The sequence below is a fragment of the Neoarius graeffei genome, chromosome 1, assembly GCF_027579695.1.
Source record: "Neoarius graeffei isolate fNeoGra1 chromosome 1, fNeoGra1.pri, whole genome shotgun sequence".
Lineage (NCBI taxonomy): Eukaryota > Metazoa > Chordata > Actinopteri > Siluriformes > Ariidae > Neoarius > Neoarius graeffei.
Window position 1 is genome coordinate 70,325,255 of NC_083569.1, and position 20,281 is coordinate 70,345,535.

At 41.4% G+C, this 20,281-nt stretch overlaps 2 protein-coding genes across 2 annotated transcripts in view; one reads left to right on the plus strand and one right to left on the minus strand.

The window, feature by feature from the left end:
- pcxb (pyruvate carboxylase b) overlaps positions 1 to 20,281 on the plus strand; it is a 482,389-nt gene that overhangs the window by 273,373 nt on the left and 188,735 nt on the right. The window lies entirely within an intron of this gene.
- LOC132888578 (leucine-rich repeat and fibronectin type-III domain-containing protein 4) lies at positions 4,110 to 17,148 on the minus strand. Its single transcript, XM_060924627.1, has 2 exons — positions 15,431 to 17,148; positions 4,110 to 5,286 (listed from the first exon to the last, which is right to left on the minus strand). The coding sequence occupies exons 1-2, from the start codon at positions 17,146 to 17,148 to the stop codon at positions 4,110 to 4,112; spliced, it is 2,895 nt and encodes a 964-aa protein (XP_060780610.1).

The following is a 20,281-nucleotide window of genomic DNA, read 5'->3' on the forward strand; positions in this document are numbered from 1 at the left end:
GTACCCCGCCTCATGCCCATAGTCAGCTGGGATAGGCTCCAGCTTGCCTGTGACCCTGTACAGGATAAGCGGCTACAGATAATGGATGGATGGATTAATATTTCACTATGATTCCGAATATGACAGCATATTCCATTTGGATATTCCAATTTTGGCCTTATTACAAATTTAGCATTTTCCAATTAAGATTTGGGATATGCCAGTATCATTTGGGTTTTAGGAGCATACTTTGGACATGTATACAGCACATTTGGAATATGTTGCTCTTTTTACAGCATTTTGTGATGCATGGTCTCTGCTTGTTGACAGTCAATGCTTCGTCACACATGCATATATTGTAAAATTGGTTTGTTGTAAATTTTATAAATTTGGCAAAAATTTGGGCGGCACGGTGGTGTAGTGGTTAGCACGGTCGCCTCACAGCAAGAAGGTTCCAGGTTCGAGCCCAGCAGCCGGCGAGGGCCTTTCTGTGTGGAGTTTGCATGTTCTCCCCATGTCTGCGTGGGTTTCCTCCAGGTGCTCCAGTTTCCCCCACAGTCCAAAGACATGCAGGTTAGGTTAACTGGTGGCTCTAAATTGACCGTAGGTGTGAATGGTTGTTTGTCTGTATGGCCCTGCGATGATCTGGCGACTTGTCCAGGGTGTACCCCGCCTCATGCCCATAGTCAGCTGGGATAGGCTCCAGCTTGCCCGTGACCCTGCATACGATAAGCGGCTACAGATAATGGATGGATGGATTAATATTTCACTATGATAACGAATATGACAGCATATTCCATTTGGATATTCCAATTTTGGCCTTATTACAAATTTAGCATTTTCCAATTAAGATTTGGGATATGCCAGTATCATTTGGGTTTTAGGAGCATACTTTGGACATGTATACAGCACATTTGGAATATGTTGCTCTTTTTACAGCATTTTGTGATGCATGGTCTCTGCTTGTTGACAGTCAATGCTTCGTCACACATGCATATATTGTAAAATTGGTTTGTTGTAAATTTTATAAATTTGGCAAAAATTTGGGCGGCACGGTGGTGTAGTGGTTAGCACGGTCGCCTCACAGCAGGTAGGTTCCGGGTTCGAGCCCAGCAGCTGGCGAGGGCCTTTCTGTGTGGAGTTTGCATGTTCTCCCCATGTCTGCGTGGGTTTCCTCCAGGTGCTCCAGTTTCCCCCACAGTCCAAAGACATGTAGGTTAGGTTAACTGGTGGCTCTAAATTGACCATAGGTGTGAATGGTTGTTTGTCTGTATGGCCCTGCGATGATCTGGCGACTTGTCCAGGGTGTACCCTGCCTCATGCCCATAGTCAGCTGGGATAGGCTCCAGCTTGCCCGTGACCCTGCACACGATAAGCGGCTACAGATAATGGATGGATGGATTAATATTTCACTATGATAACGAATATGACAGCATATTCCATTTGGATATTCCAATTTTGGCCTTATTACAAATTTAGCATTTTCCAATTAAGATTTGGGATATGCCAGTATCATTTGTGTTTTAGGAGCATACTTTGGACATGTATACAGCACATTTGGAATATGTTGCTCTTTTTACAGCATTTTGTGATGCATGGTCTCTGCTTGTTGACAGTCAATGCTTCCTCACACATGCATATATTGTAAAATTGGTTTGTTGTAAATTTCATAAATTTGGCAAAAATTTGGGCGGCACGGTGGTGTAATGGTTAGCACGGTCGCCTCACAACAAGAAGTTTCTGGGTTTGAACCCAGCAGCCGGCGAGGGCCTTTCTGTGTGGAGTTTGCATGTTCTCCCCGTGTCTGTGTGGGTTTCCTCCGGGTGCTCCGGTTTCCCCCACAGTCCAAAGACATGCAGTTAGGTTAACGTGGGGCGGCCTTGGGCAGAGGTGCCCTTGAGCAAGGTACCTGACCCCTGACTGCTCCCCGGGTGCTCTGGTGTGGCTGCCCACTGCTCTGAGTGTGTGCGCGTGTGTTCACTGCTTCAGATGGGTTAAATGCAGAGGATGAATTTCACTGTGCTTGAAGTGTGCATGTGACAAATAAAGGTTTCTTCTTTCTTCTTCTTCAAACTGGAAAGAATCTCAGACTAAGGAACATCATACTGAATATATTACACACACTGTATATTGCATTTCATTATTTATGTCTTGAGTGAATATCATTGATTGCATGATGTGTGTTCATATGTGTTAGTATCTAAAATGCTATAAGTAAACAGAAGGCAGAAGAGAACAGTGTTCATTCACTAACACACACACACATTTTACTCACCTCGACCATGCTTTATTGGCAATGAAATACATTCTGACAAAGGATTTCTCCTCTAAAAATAGCTATCACACAGGCACTGTAGACCCATTGCTCTATTTCTGTCCCTTCATATCTCTCTCTTTCTATTTCTCATGCACTTTGCCTTGTATCTGTCCTCTGCCCTGTCGCTTACATCAGCAGTCTCCTAGATGCTCATGTCCTTGTTTTCAGCCTTTCAGTCCATTGCTCTCTCTGTCTCACTCCGTCTCACTCTGTCACTCTGCAGATGATTACGTCTGAGAGCCTGTGTGTGAGCGTGTGTTAGAGCGAGGGGCCATTTTTCATTCTATATAGATAATTGAACAGACACCAGGGTTATCAGCCAAGAGTGAACAATATATTAAGAACCAATCAAAATGGAAGGAGCATGAAGTGCGCGCGCGCGCACACACACACACACACACACACACACACACACACACACACACACACACACACACAGAGCGAGAGAGAGAGATTACAAAGATATTACACAATTAAAATGAAGTCCATGATCTTATTTTTCTGTTTTATTTCATTATTTAGAATATCAAGTCAAGGTAACAATATTTACTTTGGCAAAATGGAAATCAAACAAAAACATCATCATCAGGATGGTTATTATCATCATTGAACTTATTGTGTTCTCTTTTCATTCAAGCTCAATGACAATTACAATCATGTGGAGAACCAAAAATCATGAAAGATTGTTGCAACAAATTTGTATTTTTTTTTAGCTCTATTATCACTCATGAAAATTAGTAACAAAACAGACTTTCAAGGGATTTATACTTTCTTTGTTGTCTTAATCTCAGTTGTTCTTGTTTTTCATCTCTCTATGTAGTCTTAATGACACCTTATCGTATTTTAACGATCCTGTCCACAATAACGGCTCAGTATCAGTTCATCAGACCACAGCCTGGGTGATTTATAGTTACATAGAGCATCACAGACGTAAACAAAAGGAGTCTTCTTCCTTTTCCATATACACTGACTGCTCCATATGCCCTCTCACACACACACACACACACACACGCACACACACACACACACACACACACACACACACCTACAAACCGTAACTGATCCCATTCATTCTCAGTCAATGGCCATTTATTTTTTGTCTATGTGCTAAATCTGTCCCCAATCATTTTATCATCATTCCGGTGCTGCATTTCACGCCCATGCCTCTTTGTGTTTGTTCCCAGGTTGCTGTAAAGGCAGCTCTCTCTCTCTCTCTCTCTATCTGTGGATCATATCCAATTGATTGGGCATGACTCAGCATTTCCAGCTGTGCCTCTGCTTCCATAATCCCAGTGACAAGATAGCTAATTGATCATTGCTCAAATGCCATCAGTCAGTTCTTTTGCCCGTGTGCGTTAGAAGTTGTTGGAGTTTTTTTTCTTTCTTTTTTTTTAAGAAAATAGGCCAAATGCCTGGCCTTTATTTAGCGCCTTTATTCACACTTTATAGGCTCATTGGAGAGATTGAATTTCCGTGTTGCTTCAGAATCCACTTAGACACCAGTCCCACAGGATATGCACCAATGAGTTCTCTCTTTTTTAGTCCATTTGACATTAGCCTGATTCTTGACTCTGCTCTCATTTTTCCTCCTACTTCCCTCCCTGTACCTTTTCATGCCTGCTCCTTTTTTCTACCGTGACATCTTTTCTCCACCTCTCCTCTCTCCTCTCAACCTTTCCCTCAGCCTGCCTTCCACTCCCGCATATCACACCTCACGTTGCACTCTTTAACTCCTCCCTCTTTCATCTACGGTATATCTGTCCAGTCACCCCTCTCATTTTTTTAAGGTCCTTCGACATGCAGCCCTTTCTGTCTACACCATGCTTTCCTCCAGTTCTTCTCCTTTATCTTTTCCCTTTACTTTCTCTTTACCTTTGTCTCTCCTTTGCTCTGTATGGGTTCTGACTATGCTCGAAGGCATGGTGTTAGATTTGTAGTCATGGATGACGCTTCGTGTGTGTCTCGTATGGAAATCTCCGCTGCCGCTGCTGGTGGTGGAGATGCTGTTCGTGGAGGCGCACTTGGCTAGCATGCCGTGCAGTGACTGGCTCCGTTTGCTCCAGATGACACTCAGCCGCTTGGCATAACTATAGCAGGTTGTGGCTGCCATGTTGCCCATGTCGAACGAGGAGCTACGTCTGTGCCGTGCAACGCTTAGGCCTGAGCTCCGATAGGCTGTCTCTGCATTACATCCACTGTCTCTGCTTCCTCGGCATACTACAACAGACCCTCCTGTGCTGAACCTCCGATCACTGTGAAATGGGGGGACAAGGCTTAAGCTAGCCTGTTTCTCTATATCCCTATTTGTGAAATGGAGTTTAGTCAGTCCTACCTCTGACTGACGTGACTGGTGTGGCAGTGTAGATGAGGATGGCTTCTTGGGGGTGTAGTACATTGGCATTCGTTCAGTTTCTGGGGTATAAGGTGGAAGTGTCTTCTTTGACCCTACCCCTGCCTTTAGCTGCTCCAGGTTCACTTTGGGCTTCGGCAGTGTTTGGGGTTTCTGAGTGGGAGACAGCTTCGATGATGACTCTGCCCCTCTTCCCACACCTCTTTGTTTTTGAGGTAGTCCATTAGGTAAGACCACCATCATTACCTCCCCACTGCTATTTCTCTGTGAAAATACATTGGCTCCTTTCTCTGGGGGTGACGAGTTTGATCCTGAGCATCCGACTTCTCCACGAGTGCCATGATGACTGTTGTGATTACTGCAGACCCGGTGACGCACCATAAGCGCCACAGTAAACACCAGTAGAGTAACCACAACAACTCCACCCACCAGGATGGTCAAGGTCCCACCTAGAAAGTGGGCCTGGAGTGAACGGCAGTCTGGGTAATTATCCTTAGTGCTGAACTGAGCACATCCAAGAACTTTTGTTGCAGCCATGGAGGTGACCGTGTCATCAAAAATGGCCAAAACACACAGGTTATAGTCAGCTCCAGAGACCAAATTCTTCAGGAGGAAGCTGTTACTCGTAGAGGGCAGGATTCTGTAAAAGAGAAAGTAATAAAAGGCAGAATTAGTGCTGAAATGTAGTAAAAATGCCAGGCAGACAAAGAAAAGATGTCTGAAATGTGGAAGGAGGAAGACTAGAAGGTGAATAGGGGCTCAGTAGACAGAAATTGATTTAATCAAGCAGTAACAATAGAATTATGAAAAGAAAGCTGGACTGTTAATGTGTAATAATTTAGCTGCTATCAGCAGGGGCTGCTTTGGAGAATAGAACACCTCAAGTGAGCTGCACCAGAAGAAGTGTGATTTAAGTGAATGACCTGTAATAGGGAGAGGGAGGAAGGAAGGGGGTGGGCATAAGCCTTTGCAAAATATTGTATTGCAACAAGAAAAGAGTAAACCATGAATGAGCACTCAGAGGAGTGTGAATACGTCAATGCTCTATTTGTTCACCTTAATGCTCCACTTTCCACTTTTTTTTTTTTTAATACACGGAGCAGTGTGCCATTGTCACACAAAAAAAATGCATAACTAGAGTAATGGGTATGTGCAAGTGCTGGGAAAAACACAACCATACAATTGCACACGTCTACCTTTGACAACCCCCTCACCCTGCCTCCCACACAGTTCTTTCTCCCTTCTTATTCCTGCATTGCTTAGATCACTCAATTATCCTTTCACTTCTAATTTTACCAATGCTCTCTCATTGTGTTTATACTCTCTCTTTCTCTCTCTCTCTCTCAGCCTGCATGACCTTTCTGCCTTGTTCATGCTCTCCAGCTCATATGCTCTCATTTCTATGGATGCCTTCTTCTCCATAACCTTGCCTAATTTCTCATCTTCTAATTGTACACCAGTGCCTCATTATTGCCCCACCACCACCCACGTTCTATTTCTGTTCTGTTCTTCCTGAAATGTTCTTTTACTTCTATTTTCTTTTCTTCCCTTCTTAGTCACTCTCTTTCTCTCACTGCCCAAGTAGCTCAGCCATTGAGAGTGGATTCTATTAAGCATGGTTCAACTATGAATTATGAGTTACTGGCCAAGGTCATCCAGCCTGTGCACCAATATTTTTATATTTATGGATTCTCTGTGTCAATCTGCCCTTGTTTTGTTGCTGCAGTCAAACACAAGAAATATTATTTATATACTGTACAACTATATGTCCTCTCTGAGTAGATGAATGTCAGTACACAGGGCAGTATGAACACAGTGGTCTTACTGACATGTGAATAAAAAGCTATTGACAAGTCTTTTTTAATAATTATTATTAAAGCCGGGGAGGCACAGTGGTGTAGTGGTTAGCGCTGTTGCCTCACAGCAAGAAGGTCCAGGTTCGAGTCCCATGGCCGATGAGGGCCTTTCTGTGCGGAGTTTGCATGTTCTCCCCGTGTCCGCATGGGTTTCCTCCGGGTACTCCGGTTTCCCCCACAGTCCAAAGACATGCAGGTTAGGTTAACTGGTGACTCTAAATTGACCATAGGTGTGAATGTGAGTGTGAATGGTTGTCTGTGTCTATGTGTCAGCCCTGTGATGACCTGGCGACTTGTCCAGGGTGTACCCTGCCTTTCGCCCGTAGTCAGCTGGGATAGGCTCCAGCTTGCCTGCGACCCTGTAGAAGGATAAAGCGGCTAGAGATAATGAGATGAGATATTTGCCAGCCCACTTTTATGTAGAGTTATGTTTTAAGCAGTGAGTGGCAAGCTGGCTAACCTGGAAAATCAGTATTCCATATACTATATCAGCATTTTCTCTTTTCAGTAGATTTTAGGGAGATACCTGATTTTCCACCAAAGCGTAGTTTGACATTGATAGGCTTTTCAAGAAACTTGTTGATAGAAAAGCTCATACTTCATACTTGCAGGAAGTATGTACACTCAGTTAATACAACAGAAGACTGATGATGACTATATGATTTTATGAACCACACTTCATGAACTCCATCTATCCACTATCTGTAGCCGCTTATCCTGTGCAGGGTCACGGGCAAGCTGGAGCCTATCCCAGCTGACTATGGGCGAGAGGCGGGTTACACCCTGGACAAGTCGCCAGATCATCACAGGGCTGACACAGAAACAGACAACCATTCACACTCAGTCAATTTAGAGCCTAACCTGCATGTCTTTGGACTGTGGGGAAACCGGAGGAAACCCACACAGACACAGTGAGAACATGCAAACTCCACACAGAAAGGCCCTCATCAACCGCTGGGCTCGAACCCAGGACTACCTTGCTGTGAGGCAACAGTGCTAACCACTACACCACCATGTCGCCCCTTCATATGTAAGGGCTCATCTTGTTCAGTCTTGGTGCCCAAACACTTGAATGGTGTGATAAGTTCTGTGTCCTCACTATGAGCATTACACAAACTCTCTTGTGTTTCCATGTTCTCACTTGATATCCTTTAATGTTGTGATTTAAAGCTAACCTGTGCTTTACTGCATTTTGTATTCAGTATTGCATTCCATATTTTGCATATGGTCTTTGACCAGTAACTCATGCAAATATTGGCTCATACACTTTATACTGATGACAATAATACTCTCATAAACACTTAAATCTACTGCATAGTGATCTGTGTGTCTTTTCAATAGATGACAGGAAAATATATTTATAAAAAGACTGAAAGAATACGCATTTACATATACTATTTAATCCGACAGGAGCACAAAAGCAAATTGAAACTGGGGAACGAGATAAAGCCTGTTCGGACTAATTGAATTGCAAGGCAAAATTCAGTGACAAGTGAATGCATTAGAATCTTAGCAGGAGCGCATAGCGGGGAATCGCAGTGGCTCAATCAGTGTTGGTCATGTGACCCTCTCCATATGACAACCCAAACAGTGCACAAAAATTTGCTTTAATTTAAAATGCTGCAGACAATATCATAGTCCAAAAGGTTGATGTTCCATCTGTAAGATACAATAATCTACATTCTTAAGTGGGCACGGCATTCTTGTGCAGCTGTTGTGAATAGCAGTTATATTATATTCATACCCTATATAAGGAAACTACAGTAAAAATGAGTTGTGGGACAATGTCACATTTGCTGTACCACTCGTGTTTTGTTGAATATTAATACGCATGCTGTCTGCTATAAAGATTTGAGAGAATGCTAATGCAGATGTAGATGGGTATGGGTGAAAAGAGGTTGTCTTTCAAAGTGGTTAATCAGTGTTAACAGCAAAGGCTGGCAGTTATAGTCAAGCAGATGTGCCTTAGACATACTGCATAACTTGAAAACCTAAACCACTTCAATATGTATGCAGGAGAAGGAACACCTGTTAAAGTCAATTTTCTGGGATCCACACTCAGATTATGCAAATTACCTATGTGTAGTTCATGCCTCTGTGGTTGCCTTTAAACAAGCATTTGTGTTTAATTAAAAAAGAAAATAAAGTAAAAATCAGGGATGGAAAAATCAGACTGAAGACAGAAATGACTTTTTTTTTTCTTTGCTGTCGAATTTAAACAATGTAATGTAAAAGCAGTTTAATAATTTAATGTGCTCTGCTGTCGAGAAAATGTTTGAAAGATGAGCTGACTGAATAATCGTCTATGCTTACAGTTCACTTTATTTTAATTAATAATTTTATCCATGTATGAATTATGAACAATATATGAATTAATAGTGTCATTTATGTTTTTAATATTGGCCTCAAAGTATTTAAAGTACATTTAAAATTCCCATATTACATGTATTTCAGTGTGACATAAAGTGAGTACATCAAACTGACTAAGTGAATTAATACGGTTGTTTAATAATGCTGTAACTCTCTCATAAATCATTCCTGCATGCACTTAAGTCAACTCTAAATATGGCCTCATAATTAAGTTATTCCATGAAATCGAGTTGTACATGAGCTGATAGCCGATGAAGCACTGACAAGGCACACTGGATTTTGAGAAACTGAGCCTTTTTATTTTTATTTTTTGCAAATTCAATAAATAAAAACTTTAGACAAAACGTCAGACAAAATCATTTCCTTTAAGAATGTAAACAAACCGGCGAAATGACAGGAGCAATTTGTGAAAAATGCTTTCACATTCTTACCATCAAATACTTTTATTCAATATTTTATTGCCTTTTTTGTATTTTGGGGGATTTTGTTTTCAAGTAGAGTTTTTATTTCGTCCTCGGTTGGCTCAGCAACACGCTCCACCATTTTATTTTTCTCTACTCACGGTATATGAGCTGATAGCCTCATAGTAGAGTAGCCAATCAGAGTGCGCAATTACTCATATCCAGTGAATGTGGATAGAACAATAGTAAATTTATTTTGCATATATTTTAAGAGTTTTCTGCACCACTCATGGCTGTATGTTTCAGAAGATGATCCTGACCTTTTCTTCCAGTGCCTCTTAATGCTGTGTGTGTGTGCGCGTGTGTTGGTGAAGTAGCTTCATCTCACACTGAAAAAATGAGAAAAATCCAACTTTTAATTGAAATAAATGTATTTGGCCTCTGTGTCACCTAAATTTGTTCCCCAGTTAATCAAGAAGTCATGGATTACAGCTTGAAAGTTTCTACACACGCCAATCAACTCAAACATGTACAATTTAAATGGGAAACATGCTTCAGTTACATTGTGTTCACTATAATTTCCAGGGGTGCTAATAATAGTGGCACATATGTTTTTTTTGTTGTTGTTGTTGAAAATAATTATTTCTTGATGAGGGATTTGTTTTGCTCTGAATAAACTTATTTCAATTAAAAGTTGGATTTTTCTCATTTTTTCTGTGCGAGATGAAGCGACTTCACCAAAAGGTGGACTTTTTCTAGCTGTTTTTACTAATCTTTACAAGGGGTGCCAATAATTGTGGAGGGCACGGTGTGTGTGTGTATATATATAAACTATGCAAATTTAGATTGATCCACACAGACACAAGCACTTGCTCTTACTGTAATAAAACAGAAATGGGAGTGTTGCCTAGCTGGTGACACAGAAACAGGCAATTATGAGGACCCTAGAGAAAAGCAGAAAAGAAATATAGCAGAGCATAATGGATTAAGCGAGATGTGGGTGCGGCTTTTTCCACTCACTCATACTTTACTCCTTATACATCAATATGCTCCACTAATCTAAATAGTGCCTTCATATATCCAAGTCATCGATCCCCTTCCTTACACTCCATGCTACAGCCATCTCTTACAGAAGATCGAAAAAATACCATGAAAACAGCAAGGGAAGGATCAGGGGCATGGCTCGTCAGTTTAGATGTGTCCAGATATCTCCATTTTTTTGTGAGCCCTTACTCATTATTTCTCAGCATCTTCCATCAAACCTCTCGGCACCTCTGTTTCTGTCCTTCTATCTCTCAGTATCCCTCCTTTCCCTTGTTCTCGCTCAACCCTCATTCTCCTTAGTGTCTGCAGTAGCTACCTCTAATAATTCCTACTGCCCTTCCCAATGAAAAATGATCAGGTGTGGGTGTCATGTCTCATTGATAATGTCTCCTAAGAGCTGTAAGATATATTGAACATTTTCTGAAACTGTCTAAGAGCAACTAGGCTGAATCTATTGCTGGAGCTCTTCAGTAAGACAAAATATATCAGAATAGGCTCGTGCTTCAGCCTCAAGTTGAAAATCAAGCTTAGGGCAACCTGGAGATGGCAACAGGAATCAGACCAAACCACTTCAAACGCATTACTACACCGTTAAGACTGTGTGAGTATGCTGTAATTGAACTTACTACACGGCAATATTTTTTTGTTTTGAGGCTACAGCTTCTTCAAGGTACATTTGCTGCATCTTCAATAAAACATAGGCTGCATTTACATCAATATGGTCACGCTAATGTAACCATAATGCCTATAAGGCGCACAGACCTGTTTTGTTTTTTTTTTTTTTTTAGAGCCGAGTGAACTCAAAAATCCATTTTCTAATCAGATTTGGGCCACTTTCCTGTCTAATATTTGTTCATGCAACCAAAATACAGTAAGGATAGTCAGAACAGAACTTTTTTTTTTCCTTCACACATCAGCACACATGCAGATTGCGCTATTGGCTTCTTTCCTTCACTGACACATCCACACAGGACAAATGTGCCAGTGTTAACTGAGAAAAGGTAAAAGCGATATATTTTGCCTGCTTTGCCATCTCATGCTATTAATGAACAACTGGCGAGCTGTCAACCAACATCCAGTGCAAATCATCATGAATGTATGGCAAGTTTCTTTCATTACTACTGAATGCTAAATGTATTGCTGCTACAGATACATACAGTATACTGTAGATATAAAGTGTACACACCCCGTTAAAATGATAGGTTTTTCTGATGTTAAAAAAAATTTTAAAATGAGACCACGATAAATAATTTAAAAATTTTCCCACCTTTAATATGACCTATAACCTGTACAATTCAATTGAAAAACAAACATGTCACATTCATGATGTCTTCTTATTAAATCAAGTCATTAGTTTTCTTTTGTTACAGACATGTAAAAGTTTTTTTCCTTTACCTGACATGTTTCGACGGTGTAACTTCCGTCTTCATCAGAGGGTCACCCGGATGTTGGTGTGTGACGTGCTTTTGTAATCAGCTGATGTTACGGAGGTGTGCCCTCCCTGTCAACATTGACAGGTCGGTCACACCTCCTGCTGTCAGTGTTACTCCGTAACATCAGCTGATTACAAAAGCACGTCACACACCAACATCCGGGTGACCCTCTGATGAAGACGGAAGTTACACCGTCGAAACATGTCAGGTAAAGGAAAAAACTTTTACATGTCTGTAATGAAAGAAAACTAATGACTTGAAAAACAAACAAATCTGTTAGGGGGGAAAACATAAAAAATAAAAAACGTACAATAAGCTGGTTGCATAAGTGTACACACCCTTAAACTAATACTTTGTTGAAGCACCTTTTGATTTAATTACAGCATTCAGTCTTTTTGGGTCGGAGTCTATCAGCCTGCCACATCTAGACTTGGTAATACTTGCCCACTCTTCCTTGCAAAAGCTCTCCAAATCTGTCAGATTGTGAGGGCATCTCTTGTGCACAGCCCTCTTGAGGTCACCCCAAAGATTTTCAATTGGATTTAGGTCTGGGCTCTGGCTGGGCCGTTCCAAAACTTTAATTTGCTTCTGGTGAAGCCATTCTTTTGTTGATTTCGATGTATTCTTGGGGTCATTGTCATGCTGAAAGATGAAATTCCTCTTCAGCTTTCTAGCAGACACCTGAAGGTTTTGGGCCAAAATTACCTGGTATTGAGAACTGTTCATAATTCCCTCCACCTTGACTAAAGCCCCTGTTCCAGCCAAAGAAAAACAACCCCAAAATATGATGCTGCCACCACCATGCTTCACCGTGGGTATGGTGTTCTTTTGGTGATGCGCAGTGTTGTTTTTACACCAAACATACCTTTTGGAATTGTGGCCAAAAAGTTCAACCTTTGTTTCATCAGACCATAACACATTTTCCCACATGCTTTTGGGAGAGTTGCTGTATTTTTATTTTTTTGCAAAATTTAGCCAAAAAAAATTTTTGCGACCATCTTGCGACCTTACCCCATAGTCCAGACATATGGAGACTACAGGAGATTGCTGTCACATGTAGTACACAGCCAGTACTTGCCAGAAATTCCTGCAGCTCCTTCAGTGTTGCTGTCGGCCTCTTGGCAGCCTCCCTGACCAGGTTTCGTCTTGTCTTTTCATCAATTTTGGAGGGACATCCAGTTCTCGGAATGTCACTGTTGTCCCATATTTTCTCCACTTCTTGATGACTGTCTTCACTGTGCTCCATGGTATATCTAATGCTGTGGAAATTTTTTTGTACCCTTCTCCTGACTGATACCTTTCAACAATGAGATCCCTTTTATGCTTTGTGCACACTTATGCAACCAGCTTATTGTATATTTTTTTATTTTTTATGTTTTTCCCCCTAACAGATTTGTTGTTTTTTTTTCAATTGAATTGTACAGGTTATAGGTCACATTAAAGGTGGGAAAAGTTTTGAAATTATTTATCGTGCTTTCTTTTTTTTTTACATCAGAAAAACATGTCATTTTAACGGGGTGTGTATACTTTTTATAGCCACTGTATCTATTGCTGCTACCCTACCAGGAGTTTATAGTTCACAGCCTATGTTCTGTGTATTAGTAGTTCTGCTCTGTGTATTTGTTGTCCTGCACTTGTCTCACTGTTGAGCATTTGCACTTTATGCATACTGTTATGTTGTTGCATTTTGTTCCAAAGTATACAAGGTATATAGAGAAATGACAATAAAAACTCACTTGACTTGTATACCACTAAATACAACGTTGTTGTTTATGAACAATTTCTACGTATTTCTAATGACACTAACTTTGCGCTCGATAACCACAATGAAATTGTACTGATTATGCTTAACTTGTCTTCAGCGTTCGACATGATTGACCATAGAATCCTTTTTGACACACTGAAAACTCATTTTGGTTTAAGGAATACTGCCCTTGCCTGGATCATGTTTTATCTGTCAAATTACACACAATCAATAGTTATTAACCTAACTAAGTCTAGTCTGTCTGCTTTGGAGTGTGGTGTTCCACAGGGCTCAGTGTTAGGCACATTGTTGTTCTCCTTATATGTGGCACCACTTGAAGAAATCATCTGCCAACGTGGCCTTCAATCCATGATCTACACTGATGATACCCAAATGTCCCTGGTTATGCAGAGCTCAGATCAGCCATCATGTGTCAATAAATTAGAGCTTTGGGCAAAGGATGTTGTACAGTGGATGACTAATAACAAGCTAGTTTATAATTCTTCTAAGACTGAAGTTATTCACTTCTTGTTGCATTATCTTCCCCATGAACCTATAGAAAAGGTTAATATTAATGGCGTAGAGATCAAGACAACATCCATCGTATGCCACCTTGGGGTAACACTCGATCATTCCCTAACGATGCATACTCACATTAACAATCTTTGCAGGTCGGCATCCTTTGCACTCAAGCACATCGAGAGTATCTGCAACTATCTCGACCTACCTAGCACAGAAAAACTGATCCATGTCTTTATAACCACAAAACTGGATTACTGCAGTAGCCTCCTATATGGTCTACCAGACAAGGATATTTCAGAATTTTAACATATTCAGAACTCTGCCACTTATTTTGTCACTAAATCTAAGAAGTTTGACCATATCACACCAATTCTACGTTATCTTCACTGGCTCCCTGTACGCAGGCACATCACCTATAAGATTCTGCAGCTCAATTACAAGGTCCTAAATGGTATGGTACCTGGATACCTGGCTAATTTGCTCACTCTACTTAAGCCAAACAGAGTTCAACAATCTAATGCTAATGATAATCTACGCCTATCAAGACCAAAGTTTAATACTAAGCCCTGTGGCTCTCGTGCATTTTCCATATGTGCGCATATGTTGTGGAACGATCTACCACTATCTATAATACACACTCCATCCATTGAAACTTTTAAAGGTAAACTTGAGACATTCTAATTTGTTGCATAAATTACTTTTCTTTGTGATTATTTTTAATAAATTTTAAATATATGATATTTTATACTACTATCACTATTCAATTTGCCTTGTTATGAGCCTGACATCATGGTCCCAGGCTCTTAACATGTGATAATTCAAAATATACAATACTTACCATACTGTAAGAGCATTGAGATTTTATGTAATGCACTTGAATATATTATTATTATTATTATTATTATTATTAACAATTATCAAGTGGGTCACACATGACTGACTGTTTTTAAAAAAATGTGTTTCTTATTGCAAAGTTTGTTTCAAGGTCTATTCAAGCTAAATAAGAGTCACATACAAACATGAAAGTGAGTCATCAAGGCTGAAAGCTTGCACCTGAGCAAATAATTAGAATTGAGTAATAAAGCAACTAACATGAAAATAATAGTAAAGATACATTTTTACTCATAAAACTGTTTTAAAATGCAGTTTTTTCTTTTCCTTTTATGGAGTTGATTCATTTGGTCTTTTGCACAATGTTATCAACTCGAGTAAGGCAACAATATTAATGAAATGAATGTCTGATGATAGTGCTACTCAACATGAAATTTCATAATTAAAATTACCACAAACGATTAAAAACAATTTCAGAGTTAAAAACTAAAGATAAAATATGCATCAGGAATACATTAGCATTCCAAGTAGAAGCACCTCCTGTACTTGGTTGTAATTGTAAAACATTGTGAGTTTTACTTACCGGTACACCAGAGTTTCATCTGCGGTGCAGTTGTACTGTATCTGGTACATCCAAACCAATAATGCACCTGAAAGTCTGCCTATATCCCACCGAACCTGTGCTGAGGTGGAGGTAACCCCCTGTACCTCCACAAACTGGTCCTCTCCTTCATTTGCTCCATCCTCTGCTTCTACTTCTTCTCGAACTTCCTGTGGTTCTGTGTTGGTGTCCTGGCTGGGGGTCTGCCCATTGGATGTTTTTCCTCTGGTAATATCTGATGAACCTGGGTCACGGGCTAAAGACACGGTCCCATTCCCTCGGTGAGGAAGAGGAATGACTTTGAGGTCGATAATCGCAGTGGCCTCACCTGCAGCATTGATTGCAATACAAGTATACGCACCATCATCACGGGCCACAGTCACTAGGAATTCAAGAGTCCCATTACGGAATGAGTTGGTACGACTAGAGTTAGCAATAATCCGATCATCAGGTGAGACCCAGTGCACCACTGGTTCAGGGTCTCCAATAGCTCGGCATTTGAGTGTTGCCTTTTGGCCCTCTAAGACCCAGAGTTTGTGTGTATGACGAGTGATAAGTGGAGGCTCACAAGTAAATTCCTCCTCAGGTATTGACCAAAAGTAGCGTCCTGCCAGGTGAATCGGAGTAGCACAAGTCTCCATATCATCACTCCGAATCAATCTCCGTAACCAAAGCAGCTCACAGTTACAGTGCAAAGGGTTTCCTCCAAAGTTCAAACTGATTACTGAGTTGTATGGTGTAGGGCTGATGACTCCTGTCTGAGACCTGGCAAACAGAGGGTCAGGTGGTAAAGTCTGAAGGCGATTGGAAGTCATGTCTAAACGAGCAAGTTTGTAGAGTTCACCAAAGGAACCTTCTTCAATCTGGTCAATGAGGTTGTGGTCGAGATTGAGTGTATGTAAGCTGGCCATATTCTGGATGGCTTCCCATGGCGCTTTGCGCAGATTATTGTAAGACAGGTCCAGGTCTTCCAGTGTGAGGAGAAAATCATCAAAGGCATCAGAGGAAATGTTGATAAGCTGATTGTTGTTTAGAATGAGGTGCTGCAGGTTCAGCATACCCGCTAAGTCTCTGGGACCAAGTGATGTCAGTCGATTTCCATCCAAGTGCAATGAGCGGAGACTTTCAAGGTCTGCAAATGCCATTGGTTTGATGTAGCTGATGGTGTTACGTGACAGTGTTAAATCCACCAATCCGGTCATGTTGACAAAGTCCGTGCCACCCACTTCTCTAATGAAGTTGTCAGCAAGGCGGAGTTCGACAGTCCTGCGGTCTATGTTTGGTGGAACGAAGAGGAGGCCTTTGTCTGCACAGAGTGTGCTCAGAGACTCTGAAAGGTTCCGGCACACGCAGTGAAAAGGGCATGAAGAAACTACACCCCACGTTTCCCCTGCCAAGGCCCCAGGAATCCGTCCAATCAAAGCAGGAAGCAAGCAGGCGCATGTGACCAGTGTCAGCCAATGGAGCAAGGGTAGAGGTGGGCTTGGGGATGGTATGGATTGGGTCAGAAATCCACAGGTGTATTTTGGACACAGAGGCGTATCTGATGGTAGGAGTTTGGGTGAAGGCTTCAGGATGGATGAGTAAGAATGGGTTGATGAATGAAAGGGGAGAGAAGAGGAGGCTGTTTTACTTGGATGGTGATGTAAAATGAGGGATGGGTGTGATTTTTCAGATTGAGGGGGTGGGGAGGCTTGCATGGTAGAAGGGGGGTTAATCCACAGACCTGGAGAAAGAGAGGAAAAAAAAGTATTTATCCACCATATCTTTGACTTTTTCTCCTTATATAATATAAGCTACAAGAAATGGTCGTCTTTAACTTACTTCCTAGAACTCTAATATAACATGTTGATCTTTTGTTTCACACTGTGTACAACCCTTGCTGCAGTGCAGAAAAGTAGTTATATACATTAAGCTCTCAATATGTGGTTTATAGTGCATGAATTTCCTGCATAGCACAAAGTCATCAGTAGCTATATTTGGAACATGAACCCCTTCTCAAATATACACATAATGTTGGTTTCAACAGTGTCTTCACCACAACCCAAGCAGACAGACGGATAACCCCACCTTCCCCTGCAGTGCCTTATTCTCTCTTCACCACTGAGGTATCATAACTGTACCACAGATCCATACACGTAAATATCTCTTTACAGTTGTATAAACCCTAGCTGACAACCGAGAGGATCTCCCCATGATTTTTTTTTCTCTGAGCTTATCTTTTTACCATGTAAGGATTTGAAACTATGACCTTATGACTGTGGATATAAGCTGCAGTACTTTACTGTTTACGCCTACAGAAAGACTTTGAATCTGTAAATTCAGACTAAGAAGATCACGGCATGGTTGTACTGTTCTTTCTAAAATAGGTTTGTTTCACACATCCAAAACCCGTAATAAAGTTTACCTAAAACAATTTCAGAATGAACTCTGTATAATCTGAGCTGAGTCATGGAGGCAGTATCCTTCAAAGACGAAAGAGGCGACTTACTTTAGTTGTGAAAAGAATGTTAACCATTGCACACTGCTTTAACGCATCGAACTAATTCTGTCGTTCAGCATCACTTAATGCTTAGTGTGTGTAATCAGGTAGGTGCTGCTAAGCAGCAAACAAAAACAAAGTGTGCTTGCCAAAAGCTCTCGATATACACAACAGTACTACAGTTTTGCAATAAACAAATTTGGTAACATTACATTGTTATTATAGGCAATACTTAGCAATATACCATAGATTTCAGTTTAATAGACTGGATCATGGGCGGCACGGTGGTGTAGTGGTTAGCGCTGTCGCCTCACAGCAAGAAGGTCCTGGGTTCGAGCCCCGGGGCCGGCGAGGACCTTTCTGTGTGGAGTTTGCATGTTCTCCCCGTGTCCGCGTGGGTTTCCTCCGGGTACTCCGGTTTCCCCCACAGTCCAAAGACATGCAGGTTAGGTTAACTGGTGACTTTAAATTGACCGTAGGTGTGAATGTGAGTGTGAATGGTTGTCTGTGTCTATGTGTCAGCCCTGTGATGACCTGGCGACTTGTCCAGGGTGTACCCCGCCTTTCGCCCGTAGTCAGCTGGGATAGGCTCCAGCTTGCCTGCGACCCTGTAGAAGGATAAAGCGGCTAGAGATAATGAGAATGGGATGAGACTGGATCATAACACCAGCATAGCAAGACTCATTAATAAGCCGATTGCTATGAGTGAGTAAGCATTAATAGGCAAGATTAGAGAGAAGGAAAAGGAAACAAATATAATCTGATCATAGATCCCCACACCCAGGTATTTTCTCTGTCCAAACCTCTCTGTTTGTGTTGTGCTTGATTTTGCATTGATACTAAGCCCTCCCAAGACTTCCCACTCCTCTTCTATCTAATCTCTTTCACTCTATCACTGAATAGTTCTGTACAAAGCACTGCTTATCGCACACAGCGTCTTCCTTCCATCTGCCCTTGAGGGTAACGTGAAGCAATTTAACACTGCTTAAGACAACAAAACCCTCCTTCCTCTCCTCTTCCTTTTTTTTCTGCTCCCTCACTTGCCTTTGTCTCTAGCTTTGGCATTCTCTCTCTCTCACACACACACACACACACACACACCTCTCTCTCTCCTCTTTCATTTTCTCATGGCCTTTCTGTCTCTCTCTAAAGCTATAAGTCACCTGAGAAGTGAAGAGCTAAAGCAACTTTTGTCCTCTTCTTACTTGGTCTATCGATCCGCACTGCCAGGATAAAAACGTGCATCTCTTTTCACATCCTCAGTTCTTTTTCTCTTCCTCCTCTGCCCTTTTCCTTCATCATGCTACTGCTCTTTGTTGTGTTTTGTTAGGTATGAACTGGAGGGAAATAAAGTGTAGTAATCCGACTGTAATTAATAATATTGTAAATTACTTAGACTGAGAATGCATAGTAGGTATGTTATGCTTTTGAGGGGTGTGTGTGTGTGTGTGTGTGTGTGTGTGTGTGTGTGTGTGTGTGTGTGTGTGTGTAAAAGGGTTTTTTTTTAAATGTAGTGTTCTGCCAGGCAGCCATAGTCAGCACATCTTTCTGCACTTAGCAATCCTGAGTCTGGCATTTGTTGGAAATCACTGCACTCAATGTCGGACTGCACTTAGCACCTTTGTAACTCAACTCAAGCACCACCCTATGCCAAAACGTGCGCACACACATGCAAAACTATCCTTTCGCTCCAGGCTCATAGTGTCCTCCAGCAAACCCAGTCGCAAAACCATGTGACACAAAGCTGTTTTGTGCAGTTCCACAGTGGGAAGAATATACTTGTATGACCTCTGTAGACTCTGATAAACTGCAGTGATTTTGTGTACATGCTGTAGGGAACAAAAGAGACTCCTGGGTAAATGGGAACACTGTGATGGAAAGTAAACGACTGTTGTGCAAAACTGGTTGCTGCTTTTCAATTACTGTGCTATTTTACCAGGATTTTCTGCAATGCCCTGTGACTACTGTGGGCTAGCCGTCTCCTGTGCATTAAATCCTGCTCTCTCTCTCACACACACACACACACACACACACACAGAGAGAGAGAGAGAGAGAGAGAGAGAGAGAGACTTTAATCTTTCTCTTGTATGTTTGGCTAAAAAGATAAAGAATCATACATAAGAACTAAAAAGGGTGTCTCCATCAGATGTTTAAGTGCCCTTACACATCAAGCACTCTCACTCACTGAGTGAACTTCATCGAGTGAAGTTTGTGTGGCATGTCACACTGTTAGCACTAGTTGGACCTCGTCAGTGCCAGGTTGACTAATATTCATGTTGATTTGGTGTTCAAGGTCAGTTTGAAAATTATTTTTCTAATTTGCTTACAGTACATTTAGCCAGAGCAAGCAA